The sequence below is a fragment of the Accipiter gentilis genome, chromosome 15, assembly GCF_929443795.1.
Source record: "Accipiter gentilis chromosome 15, bAccGen1.1, whole genome shotgun sequence".
NCBI classification, from domain to species: Eukaryota; Metazoa; Chordata; class Aves; order Accipitriformes; family Accipitridae; genus Astur; species Astur gentilis.
In genome coordinates, this window is record NC_064894.1 from 17,262,065 (window position 1) to 17,276,019 (window position 13,955).

General features: G+C 39.8%; 1 protein-coding gene across 1 annotated transcript in view; it reads right to left on the minus strand.

The window, feature by feature from the left end:
- Positions 1–592: 592 nt before the first annotated feature.
- Positions 593–13,955, minus strand: part of MCHR2 (melanin concentrating hormone receptor 2) — a 40,206-nt gene continuing 26,843 nt past the window's right edge. Inside the window, 4 exon segments of the mRNA XM_049818015.1 lie at positions 593–917; positions 1,758–1,877; positions 3,874–4,002; positions 4,004–4,059. Coding sequence (XP_049673972.1) covers positions 593–917; positions 1,758–1,877; positions 3,874–4,002; positions 4,004–4,059 — 630 coding nt within the window.

Below are 13,955 nucleotides of genomic sequence, written 5' to 3' on the forward strand. Positions count from 1 at the left end.
GATGCACACTGTGAATTCACTTCTTTGCAAAAATATGTACAAAGGTTAATTCAAAAGTAGTTTTCCTCCAAAAGGGCCTTTTTTGTCTCTCCCCTGACTTTAATAGCTGCAGAAGTGAGTGCCAGATGAAACAGCTATAGATAGGATAAAAATCAATAGTTACTCCCTTCTAAGTCATCAGCAACTAAGTCTCTTTTGGTCATTAACTTACAGTTTCCATGACTTCACACACTGTCAGATCCCAAATGCCTGCCACAGTCATTCTATCTTCTTACTACCCAGAGGACTACAGTTTTTTAAAATCCACTTTTGTCCCCATACATTTGGTTCATTTATGTACAAACTATCATAAAAGAAGGCAGTGGCACAGTAATGAAGAATATTTTTGCAGTGAATCCCTCCTCTAGGAGCTCTAACCTTTCAAACAGTGGTGTAGGTCCTCTTCTTACATCAGCTTGACACTGATGCAATTCCAGCAACAAAGCCACTTCTGAGTTACATTTTCACGAAGGAAGTGAACCCAGGCCCATCTATTGCAACTAATAAAATCTACACATAGATAATGCATTTTTCTTGGAAGAGGACCTTCCTTTCAAAAACTTGACTTGAGGATGTTTTCGATGATGCTGACATCCTGTTCTGCCATCCTGACTTCCACCTTTGTGCACTGCCGGAGACGCTTCTGGAAGTTCCCAGTAGGCAGGATGTAAGGAAAGGGATTAATGCTGCTGCTGGTGTAGCTGAGGCACATGGAGATGTAGTAGCTCACGTAAAAAGTCAGGGTCAGCTGAGAAACTTGAAGATTCATGAGCTGGATCACATGGAATGGGGCAGCACTTACCACAGACACACTGGCCAGAGCAAGCACCATCTTAGTGAACCTCATGGCTCTTTGCCTGGCGATACTGGTGGTGTAACTGCAAAACAAAGAAGGATCCCTAGTATGGAAAGTCAAGGTGGGAAAATGATGGTGTGGATTGAGTGTACTAATGAATGGCAGTTGTCTGAGACCAAATTCACCTACAGTGCAAACAAAGGCCAACTCTCAACAACTTCATTTTTTTTGTTGTTTGCACATTATTGTTTCTTCTGCTTAGGCTGAATTTGATCCTGTGCCACACACATACAGGAGCCACTGAGAATTGTTTATGTATATTGGATGAACTACTGACACTTATTTTCATTAAAATTGCTTACTCTTTTTCAGCATGAGAGCTATACAGCTTTGCATCCCTTTTCATCTATGACTACATTATTTTTTTTTGCTAACAACTGGAACAGAAATATCCAGTTAAAACATGACTATTATGAGCTTAAAGGAGACTTAGAGCAAAGAAGCAAATGATCCTCCTGCCTGAGGAATTAAAAACCACACTAAAATGGAAATCAATTTCCTTTTTCACAGAAAATTGGTACAAGCTGAAATCCAAAGCACGTAGTCCTAGAACTAAAACATGCTGATGAGAAGCTGCTGTCACGGAAACTGGGAAATTGTATTTCATCTGTTTCATGTGTCAATTTTCTTTTATTGCCGAGACTTCCCGAGGCTGTGAACAGTGGCTAGGGATCCTTGTGGGGCCTGGAAATCCCCTTCCCACAGGAGGGGCAATGCAGCCTGGAGGCACCCAACCTGCAGCTCCTTGGGGCATGGCGACTGGGACCAGACCTGGCACTGTTCCTTTTGGCCTGTTACACGTAAAACCTTGACAGTCTGAGCAGAGCATGTGAAATAGGAAGAAGCATGAATAATACTTTACTTTCCTGCTTTCTTGTTTTGCTAATACATCTCCCATGTGTAACATAAAATTAAAGTATACCAAATAAATATCAGTGGTAAAGGAAAAAAGAAAGTTGTTATAGTAAGATAAAGCATATGCCTGTACAACAAAATGCAAAAAGAACAAACAAGGTGATTACACAAAGACCATCTCCTAGGTGTAAAAAAATGTAAGTGACATGTTTCATAAAGTGGTCTCTGATTTGCAATTCTTGGTTAGAGATACATGGAGCCTGTTTTAGGTAACAGCAAATACCTAGAGCTGCAAGTACTTTTAAGTATTAAAGTCTGTGTTCAGCGCTTCTAGGAATATTGTTGACTACAAGAAGATAACTACAAATTATACTTCTCAGCTTTCCAAATTCTGTGTGTGTGCGCGCTTCTTTCAGCACCTATATAATTAGTGAAAATTCCTGCAAGTGTTTATGCAGGACACAGTCTGCTTAGTCCCCTGATATTTTGCTATTCTGATAGTAGAACAGTGATGACTACCTTCTGAGCAGTTTTTTCAACCATTCTTGCATCATTAGTGTAATCTAATCTCCACCATCTTTCTTAGCTGGTTTGCAGGTATTTTGTTACAATTCAAGTTATCTTGTTTCTATTTGTTCTTTATCAAGTGGAGAACTTCCATCAAAGAAGGAAATTGCATTGTTAAGTTATAATTTGTTCCTGACAAATAGACATAGAGTTTTTCTTATCACTTTACAGATTGAGAGCTTAATAATTTTTTAAACTTTCTGGTTATTGAAGTTCATGGTATTAACAGAGTCTCCTTTTGCTTGTCTTCATACACTCCTGTGTTAAAAACTCTAATGTAGAACTAAACAAGCCTCTGACAACTGGTTGTGCCATCTGAGACAGGATGGACTAGACTGAATTCCCGAAACCCTTTCAACCCTGTTTTTCTCCTATTTTCTCTGATTTTTTCAGGCTATTGGGGGGTCTCATGTCCTTCATAAGTTCTTGAAAATAGTCATATTTCAGGGACTGTTTTTACTAATACCTTAAGACTTCAGCAGTGAATTTAATCAAGCTTTGCTGACATGAAAATATTTAACTTCTGTACTGTTACACATTTTTTGTCTTTTTATGGTGCTCCGGAGTTAGAATTAATTCCCTTAAAAATCTGGTTGCAGTTCATTTGGAGGGGGAGAGGGGGAAAGGAGGCTGGAACAAAAAAGACTCAAATACAGTATTTTAGGATTTGTCTACATTATCAAATAGTACAAATGAGTAGTGAAAATCTGTAGAGTGAAGTACTTGGTGCTTAGGACATGACCCATTATACTCATGTTAGGGAGTTTAACTTTGAATTTTCTCTAATTGGATCCTGTGGATTGAGGACTGAGTGCACAACAGTGGTTGGAGTCCATTCACCGAGTGCCCAGAGCACTTTTTCCAGTCTGATTTCACCTGAAAATAATACAGATCATGTGCTCTGAGACTGCTGAATAATGTGAACTCAAGTGTGATAATTAGAGACAACTGGGATACTCACTCCAAAAATACCTTCCTTATCCAAATGAACATGCTAATATAAAAACACCCAGTATCAGCCAAAATTTCCTCTCTGTTATGTAAGGTTTTTAAAATTTTCTTTTATGTCCCTTGCTAGTCATCGATCAACAAGCTAGCTTGAATTCAACAAATAGGCAGGAATCTGCTTGGCCATGAGATACTGGAAAGTCATGTGTGCAATTTGAGGAGAGTTTAATCTCGTCTGTGATCTCTATCGCCCAAACATGACAGACTGTGAGGTCAGAAAGGGCAATGAGATCCCATTTGTGAACAACAGTTACCTAAATGCAGCAAGAGAAGGTAAGGAGAACCAGAAGTCCTTCACTGTTACATTCGTTATGTGGGAGCTGTCTTGCTGAACTTGATCTTTCTGGGGCTGCCTCTCTATTACTGATACAATCTGAGCTGCAGTGTTTTGAATGATGCAAGGCTCAGCTTCAGCCTTTAGTTCTGTTTCATCCATCCATCCATCTGTCCATCCATCGGTCTGCCTGTCAGGGATGTCAAAGACAAAATGGGTGGTATCCTCAACACCAGCTGAAGACATGATGATCCCCGAAGCTTTGAAAGCTTGCCAGAGAACATCATCAGGTGAGGTTAGATCAAAAGAGTAACCTTCCAAACCATCTTTGAACTTTATTACTTTTGAGTAGACCCACACAGGGAACATCAGAATAAGTGATGTCACCCATAAACAAAAATTGAATTGTCTTTGATCTTGTTCTCAGGTAGGTTAGGCAAAATGGCTGGACAAGAGCGAGCTACCTGTAAAAGCAGGTAACAGAGCAATATAATAGAAAAACAACAAAATATTTAGGTTAATATTGTTGACTGCAAGATAAAAATTCTAATAGCCATTGCAAAGGAAAGAAACTGTATTTTTAAAAAGCTGTTAAGTACAACATGTCAGAATGGCTTTTATTGAAGCAATTCCCTTAACATTCAACAAGTGTTGTTACAACTGATTATGCTTTTGGTCACAACACTATTTAATTAATATGATGGGAGTTTTTAATAAATTATAGTAGATTAGCATGTAGGAGAGAGAATTTAAAAACAGACATACAAGAAGGAAGCAGAGACAAAATCTGGGATGCAATTAGTTCTGGAAGAGGACTGGAGATAATTTAATATAGGCAAGACTGCTATTTAAAAAAAATTATGGAATGTTCTGAAATATTTGAGCTCTAAGAGTGCTCAAGTCTTTTATAGTTGTAATTTTAATGTTTAGTCTCCACATAACTGAAGATACAACTGAAAGACTTTACTACCTTAGAAGTAACCTTCAGTTAGCAGTGGCTTATGATACAAAGCACATTCAACTTCTGTTTCATCACCTCCACATTTTGTAAAATGTTAGGGTGAACATTAATCCATGAGATCAAAATGGATTAAAGAGGGCAATCTTTGAGCTGAAAGCAGAATGTCAGATGCAACAATTCACATGTCATAAAAAAGGGATGTTAAAGGGGAGTGTATTTTCCCTCTATTTTTTTCAGGAGTGGGTAGGGTAGGTACAAAGTCCCCTGCATGTGGTACACCTCTTCATTTCCAGATGAGATCAGACTACCTACTAACATGACCATTAATTCACAGTTTAACAACTTTTTGAGGAAGAATAGCATCAGATCATCTTAGAATAAATTCAACAAAGGTAAAGAAACCTAACAATGAATTTCTTCCTTTTTCTTTCCATCCTTTGCACATGCAGAATCTGGCATACGGGGATCAGCCACAGGCCTGGTTAAAAGGTACTGGGTGCAGACAGTATGCTACAGAGGCTGAAAATTTCCATTGCCCTGGGTCTTGGTACTGCTTTCTGGCTGTCAAACTCTCTGTGCTCTGCAAAGTCCTTTGAAGGGAGCTGCAGCACTGCCCTGCGATCGCTTTGAGGTGATATAACCACTTGAGACAACCAGAAACCAGCTCCAACCGACCTCACTTTGCTGCTGCACAGGCCAGCTGGCACAGATACAGTTCTTGTCAGCAGGATCTCCTGGTGAAGACCCTGGCAGAGGGGTGAGTTTCATCACATTGCTGACAGCTTAAGGATATGATCAGTTACGGTTCCCCCCGATATGTTATGAGAGGTCTACCACAGAGGTCCTGGCCCTGCTGGTGGCATCTGTGCCCATTACCACCCAGACTGTGGGTGATGAGACTTATGGTTCTGCCTTGGTCCCATGCCCACCAGCTTGCTCCCTACGACAGGCAAAAGGACAGGTAGAAGAACCTAACTTCTGGCAGCAGGAGCTGGTAGGTGGGTGAGGAACCCCAGCGCTGAAGAGAAATGGGGGAGATGTAACTCATGAAGAAAACTTAGTTCATCCATTTATCAATTCATAATTCTTCAATTAATAATGAGTAACACAGCTAAATGAAATCTCCAAATGTCAACATTTTACACAAAAAAAGGAGGGAGGAAGCTTTAGGGCTTTTTTTTTGATAGAAAATCTCTATTTCATGACCAGCCTATCAGATATTTCATTCTGGCCTCTTCAACTATATCACACATGCCTTTTTTCATGCAAAATGCTGGAGGTGTTTTAGGCAGTAGGAGTGAAACACAGCTCTCTTGGGGGAGTTAGATTGACTCAGTTTCTTTTAAAAAGAGTGAAAACTCCAGATCATAGGCACAGAAATCTTTTGAAACTGTAATTTTCTAAAATTAACTGAAAATAAGTGATTTACTAGCTGCTATGAGAATGACAAATTATTAGGAATTTAAACCATACTTGGAAATAATTTTCTTGGTGATTGACTATTAGTAGCTTCTCTACCAAATTACATCCTGTAGACTTCATGTTAGAGTATTTAAAACCTGTACAAGTTGAAAGGATAAAAATGAGAAATATTTAAATACTGGTGAAATTTTCACTGAATTTTAGTGCTTGTAGAGCAGAAAAAAATGACAGCCCAACAAAACTAACCAAGCCAAACCAAACCAAACCAAACCAAACCAAACCAAACAGTCCAAGCTAGTGTAATATGAATGTTAAGATGGTTCCAGGTACTGCCTCAGGCAGCATCCTTATTCTAAAGGGTCATCGTCTACGTGTGGAATCCCACAGTGCTTGTGCTCAGCTATATAAGAAAGCTGATTTGAAAAGTTCATCATTCTTGCAGAAGACTTTTTTTTCCCCAGGAATTAGTATTTTTTGTGTGTTCTGAAGAAGGGCCATTAAATAGGTAGTAACATAAGAGACTAACTCTCTACCACTCTCAACCTATACATTAGCTAGAAATGACTCTCTCTCTATTTACGTTGTTCACAGATGAAGTGAGAAAAATGCAGAAAAAAATGCAATTAAAAGGCTGCAAGGAACAGTCTTCATAATAATGTGATTCCTTCTTAAATGTATTTTATGAAAGAAAAAGAGGTGTAGATATGTATTAGGTTGATTAAAGTATTAGAAAGAAAGGAACAGAGTTTGGTGGAGATATTCTAGATTTACATTGTTAAAACCACAAGAAGCCAGAGAGGCATTTATAATACCAACTGCAATGTGTGCAAATTTGACATTGCATTTTGTTTTCAGATATCCTGGTATAATTCTACATTTACTCTACTAAAACCAGGATCACTGCTGTGAATTTTCTTCAGTGCAGCTGAGAGCAGAAGCTTAACAAGTGACTGACTGCTGAAGAGTGTGTTCTCCAGGCCGAAAGCTCAAGATTAATTAGACTGTGGATCAAATATTCCAGTACTGGTACCAGTAAATAACCAGAAATATCATTAACTGGACAGCAATAACTTTCAAAACCTGTCATTCCTTTTCTGCGTTGCTGTATCTCTATAAATACATAGCCATACTTGTATATTTTATACGATGTAAATATCTGATACAAATCAGAGGATCCTTGTCTGTAGGTGCTGGCAACATGCTGCCTGCAAGACCTCGGGATGTTGCTCGAGGTCCTGTACTTGTTTTTCTTGTGAACAGACCAGGTTCACAAGCCTGTCAGAAGAAGGTGCCTGCAGCACCTCAGTTGCTTGGCATTGTTGCCCTTGGGCCAATGAAGATTAGGAACCATTGCATAAGATCAAGAAAGATTCGTTTTTCATGTGATAATAAATAATTTTCAGTCTTGCTTGAATATGAGTATGAAATAGATTTCTCTCCTTATTGAAGCTTTGCAACAATCAAGTTCTTTTCAGTAAATAAGGTTAAAGTAATGACCATTATTGCTAGAATCAGCAAAAGGCTCTTCTGGTATATGATATCTTAAAAAGCTATGTCTAATTTCATGCATTTATTCTCAATTCTCATGACGGTGACAGAAAGAACAGAAATCCTCTACATTTGCAATGGTAGAACTACTTTGTACCATACTTGGTACAGCTACCTCTCCTGTTTCACTGGCTGCCTCATGGAAATAGCTTCTGACACTGATACTTCTTACAGGATCTGTGTAATTGAGAGTAATTTACAGGCTTCTCAGGTTCTTAAAACTTGTGGTTACTCCTGCTTTACACATAATTTGACCTCTTAGTCTGCATGTAAGCATGGTGTACTATGTGTGCTTTGAGCTTGCTTTCATTTGCAAGTGGTGCAAACATCTCTGTGCAAAGTAAGGGAACAATACTACAACTCTTTTTGAAATAGGCAGTAGCGATGTTTCCAAAGAATTAATGCCAAATAAAGTTATAATGGACATTACAAAAACATCAGAGAATAAACTGTGAATTAAAGGAAGCGTTCGTGAGAAAATGAAAGTGTGTGAGATGGAAATAGGACGCATGGGGGAGGCACAGAAAAGTAACATTAGTAGCTGACATGGAGTAAGAAGTGCACCTAACCAGGCCCCCCTCTTCCCGCTGGCTGCCAGGACAGGACATGATCTTCCATCCTGTGTCGTGCTCTCTGTACACCCTGTGAAGCCTACTGCCTCCCGTTAATGAAAGGCTGAACTTCAGCTGGTGCCTACAGTTGGGTGATACAAAAACTCCTTAATGCTTATATATGCTTCTCCTTAGTAGGAAGGTTTCTGTGAGATCTCCCTTTTGTTTCAATCTGCTTCAGCTCACAAGGTACCTAACTGTAAAAACATTGATTATTTGCTCTTTCAGTAAGAGTGTGTAACTATGTATTGCACAAAGTGTTTTGAGACAGGTTCATGGGCACAGAGACTTATTAGCAGGGTCTGTAGCTGGCGGCATATAGTTCCTTTAAGGGAAAAATCAAAATGAAAGGAGACAAGAGTGGAAGAGGAGCAATGGGGGGGGTCCAGGCAAGCATCCTTCTCTGGGTCTCTTCTCCAGTGCAGTACGTGGTTCACCCTGTAATGCTTTTTCCACAGTAACAACATAGTTTTCATCAAGACTCATTTCTTACCGGTTGCTCCTGCCTATGAGGCTGCTGGTGCAGCTGAGAGCACGCTTTGCTGACGCTGCACACCGACTTGCTCTTAAGTTTGGGGCATGTGTGTTCTTGGGTCCACTAATGTCAACCAGAAGCTTTGACCACAGGGTAGGAAAGGGGAGGGGAAGAAGGGGCGATTCTCACGCTGTTGGCAGTCACTTCCCACGAGAACCCACCGTAACAGCGCTGTTGGGTTTGCAGGTGCAGGGCTGGGAGGATAACAGCGCAAGACCCACAGCGTGGGAACAAGGGGAAAGGGCTGCCCCAGGCGCTCTGGGAAAGGCTGCCACGGCAGCTTGGGTGACCAGGCGCGGAGCTGCCAGCAGAAAGCCGGCTACAGGGCTTCAGAGAGAGGGCTGTTAGCAATGCAAAAGGCTGAGGCTCTTAAGGCACCATGCGACGTGTGGCTTAACGGATGATGTTGCCTCTGCTCAAAGGGCCAGAGCCCAGCGCAGCTCAGAACTTATCACCAGTGAATGTAACTCGTTTTGATAGCAGCTGCGGTCTAGCGGTTATCAGACTAATGTAGTTTGTAATAAAACTAACTGCGCTAGTGGGCATTGAAGATCATTAAGGGAAGGAATGGCGTGTGCAGAGGAACCCTCGAGCCTGTGGTGGGTACGGAATCCACATCTTCCAGCTCCAGAGGCGCCCGTCACTGCCTATGCGTTGGCTGATCCTGGCTCCTTTTGCTGCGTGGACATTGTTTTCCTGGATACGCAGCTGAATTTTCGTAGGATTCTCACAAAGTAAAGGGCAGGTTACTAACGATGCCTTAAAATCTGGCCTGCATATAAGTGTATTTCCCCAAGTATCGTAAGATGACTTTTCACACTTTCTGGATCAATTAGTTTGCTGGACATTTTTGTATACTGATATGTGACTATAACGGATAATTTCCTGGGGTTTCTAACTGTCATTTTTAATATTCATCTGAGCAAAGGAAAAAAGTCATTTAATGAACTTAAAGATGAAAGGGAAAATATTAGGCTGGATGGAATAAACACACCAGCACAAATTAAATTCAATTCAGTGTAAATTATTCTTTTTTCTTGATAGAACTCAAACTTATTCCAGCCTGCTGGTGTTCTGACTTCCTCTTCCCCAGACAATAAGAAATTAATCTCACCCTAAACATTATCAAGCAGCTTTTGTCTCCTTTCTTTCTCAGCAGTGGATTTCTACTGGTTGTTTCAGTTTGGATGTAAATTTCAAACCTGCCTATTGTCTGATGATAAATTTGTGAAATGAAACATGAGTGGTGCATTTGGGAAAACATGCTGTTTTGAAAACAAGGGGTAATTTCCACTTCAAACAGAGAGTGGAACTTTAAGGCAGACATGTGCCCTCATCTGACAAAGTAATTATCAGTAATAAAAGAGTCTTTTGTTGGGAAAAGTCTGAAGAATACTTACCTGAAACAAACAACAACGGGAGTGTCTGAGCTGCATCTCTGACACAGAGAGCTGGAGAAGGAGGCAGTGACAGAGCCTGCAGAGCGCTCAAAAGGTACAAGCTATGCGGTGCCTGTTACCCATGCCTTTTACGACGTTTCTTTTTACCTTTCTGCCAGACTTGTTGTTGGGAGGAATATCCATCTGCCTGGCACAGACTATTCACAAACTATGAGACCAACCATCAACAAAGTACATGGTATGATCGTTGAAGCCACGGTCACTCTTTGAAAGAGAAAATATTTCACGGGAGCATGCACTCCTAGTTAATGCTGTAGCTAACTGCATGTCATCTTGTCTGATTTCTAGCAAAGCTGTAAACATCTGGTCATACTTCTGTCATGCATATAGGACAAGGAGAGGGGAAATGTGTCTTAGAGCTTGGGCTTTTCCTCACTTTTTTCCTTCCTGCCTCTGGACACATCTTAACCTGTCATATTGGACATCCTACGGTCTAACATTATTACTATGTATTGCATATTGTCACAATATAGTATACTGACACTGTTATTATTATTGATATGACTAATTAGTATAAATTTCCTGATTAATGTTAATTATTAATATATGATCTGAATTGGCTTAAAATGTACTGCTGTTAGGATTGCCCCAAGGGGCAGCAAAGTGTACTACACTCAAAAGCAAATGAAGGCTGTTCAGAAGATTGAGCTTTTAAAGAAAGGGCTTTTACCTTTTCCTCTGGCTAGGGTGTTTGTGCCTGCATGTGAAGTGAAGCAAGGAGCGACAGAAAAAGGAGTGTGAAGAGTGAGTAAATGGATTAGTCCATGGCAAATCAAGTGGTTCTGGTTTTAAATAACTGAAAGCCCATGACTTTCATAGAGATATGGCCCCACCCTACCAGTCGTACTGCCTTGGTAAATATTTCTTAGTGCAACATTACCACAATGGGCAAACCAGGAACACATTTTCCCATGCCTGTCAGTCTCGGCTGCTGCAAACACTTGGAACACCTGCCTGTTTCTTCTCAGCCGTCACAGAGCTACTTACTCCAGATTTATCTGCCCAGCTTCACCTCTCCATTTATGTGCCTGAAGCCTTAAGGGGTTAGGCTAAATAACTGTTTATGCAGCCCTCAAAATTGACTGGTACCCTATGTAACTCCTGGATTTCAGGAGCTTGCTCAGGGGACTTTTCCCATGCACAGAGATACTTTGCAAATAGGATATGCACAAAAAGCAATTATTTATTGGCTATTACAATAGAAAACAGACAGCTAGGACTAGCAAGCTCCTAGACTAAGCGTTGGTACTCTTACCACCCCTGTATGCCACCCTTGAGTCTTTGCTGGACAACTGTCAATGGGAATGAAGGGGCATCTTCAGACTCCCTGATTTTCGTTAGTATTTTATACCTCTTTGTGCCAGTGTTTCTTTTCTTGAACCTTTGAACTGCTAACCGTCGCCACCTCAATAATCTTGTCTCTGGCTTCAATCTGCCTTACCTCTCTTAGCACACATGGTTCTACTCTAGCTACTTTCGCACAGCTTAGCATTTAGCAACTTTCTCAGGAGACTTGAGACAAGATTGTATAGCTGTGCCATACCAAAAGCATGCCTTGGATCATAGGCAACTGAACCCCTATCAAGAGGATTACACCTTTTCTTATAACCAAAGCACGTAGAAAAAGTAGTCAAAGTAGGTGCACTCTGTAAGAAGGGACCCAAAGAGTGGCATTTTTCTGTGACATGCTCCAGTGGATGGACGCTACAGGGAATGCGATGTGCCTCACGGCCTCCTGTCACAGAAAGAAAACCCGGCACAGGCTTTATCAGCTGTATCTTGTGTGCTATGAAGAAATAAGGAATGATGTGACTGCTGAATCTGCATCAGTTATTTTGAATGTGTAAGTCTTGGCTAATTTTTTTTTTTTTTTTTTTTTAAATCTCCTACGCCACAGCATTCCTTTGCCAGTTTAAAGAAGTCACTAACATTGCTAATTGCAATGTTCATCTTCAATTTAAGTCAAGTGGCTTATTGAAATGTTCCAAGTAACGACATTAGTGTACGACATCATACTGGACCCCCTTTTCACCCATGTCACCATGTCTCCTGTCTCACCACAGACTGCAACATAAGAGTATACCAATATTTGGGCTCAAGGAGATGCTGTCTGCAGTGTACACAGTTCTGATTTCACTTAGGCCAGATTTGCATCGTGATATTTTTGTTGAACAGTCAGATTTACTCTTCAAGTACATGGGGGTAAATTGTATTAGGATTCTTGTCCATGTGTACCTATGTGCATCCTCATACAGAGAGGAGGCGCTGTGAGTTGCTTCTTATGAAATTTTCTTTTAACCAATGGACAAAAGTTCTGCAACCAAAGTTTCATCCAGGTTTAATTTATGTAATGTCTGCCTGTGGCATAAACATGAATCTGTATTAAAAAAAATGTGTTTGATGTCAGTTTAGGAACCTTTCTCATAAATTTTAATATGCTTACTCAACTTGCATAGTTTTTACAGCTTTCCTTAATATTTTTTATTTCATATTAAAGTGAGTAATGAAAAGCAAGCTTTTATACATTGTACCCCTCATAAATTGACCCCTAAAGCTCCATGGAGAGAACAGCTGGTTTTGCCACTTCTTCAGACCTTATAAAGAAATTTGATTTGCGAAAAGAAATGCTGAAAAACTAAAGTCTCTGTTGGACCATTGCGTGACATAGTTCACTCCTATTACGAAGCAGAGGATTTATGGGAATGAAAACATTATCCAGCAATATGACATATATTAATTTGCATGTGGTAGTCATTTTATTCAGTTTAGGCTTCTTCTGGAATTGTCTTCCCAGGTCTGACCTGCTCCTGTCTTCCTTTAAAAGTGCTTTTATTTTTGAGAAATGTGAAACAGAACACGAAGCTGTCCGATGCTGCATTAGATGTAGCATTTAATAAGGCGTAATTATGTTTCTTGTTTTTATTGGGAATGCGGGACGATTTTACAGTCAAACAAAGTCTGATAAACTCTGCTGATTTTTTGCAAAATAGCTGGTTTAATCTTTTCACTTAATGTAAGCTCCCAGGTGAATTCAGAGGTGCTTTACTGAAAATCAAGCACTAAACAGTTTGGGAGCTTGTTATCTGAAAAACCTTTGGCTCTCTTGGCTATAGTGTCATAATTGGTATTAGCAGTGATAAAACAAATGGGAGAGAAGTAATTTGAAGAGCTGTCCCTAGGCAAGTTTATTTGAGATGGAAAATCTTGCCTGAAAATAGAAGAGAAAGCACAGGCTTACCCTCAGTAATCTGGAAAAAAACAAATGTCTATTTTAAGACAAGGCTTTATTTGAGACATAAACTATTTTTTTTATACCAGTTTTTGATATTCTGTCTTTCCTCATTAGGATGTCATGTCTTTTTCCTGCCTTAATACTTACTGTCATTTGCATAAATTTTTTTTCCTGAACAAGATTAAAGATACTGCTGTGTGTAAATTCTTTAGGAATGTAGGAAAAGACCATCATTTGTCACATTACTCTCATGCAAAGAGAACAGAGCTTTTAAAATTGAACTTCACAAGAATTGATAATTTCTTGACTCTTTTAACTGCATGTCAACCAAGTAAGACTTCTAATATCATGCATTAGTGTAGCTTCTTTATGATAGGCATACTTTATCCATTTCAAAATGATTTATACCTTTCCGTTTTCTACTTTCTGCTTTCTGTTTTCTGGTAATTTTTCTCTCCTTCTCCATTCCACTTCCACGGAAGCATACTGTCTTGTATGTTACAAGTTCAATAGCTACCATCTTTCCCACTGACTCTGTTTATTTACCCTAGAGTCTTTTTAATGATTGACCAGTGCCTCGTGCTATG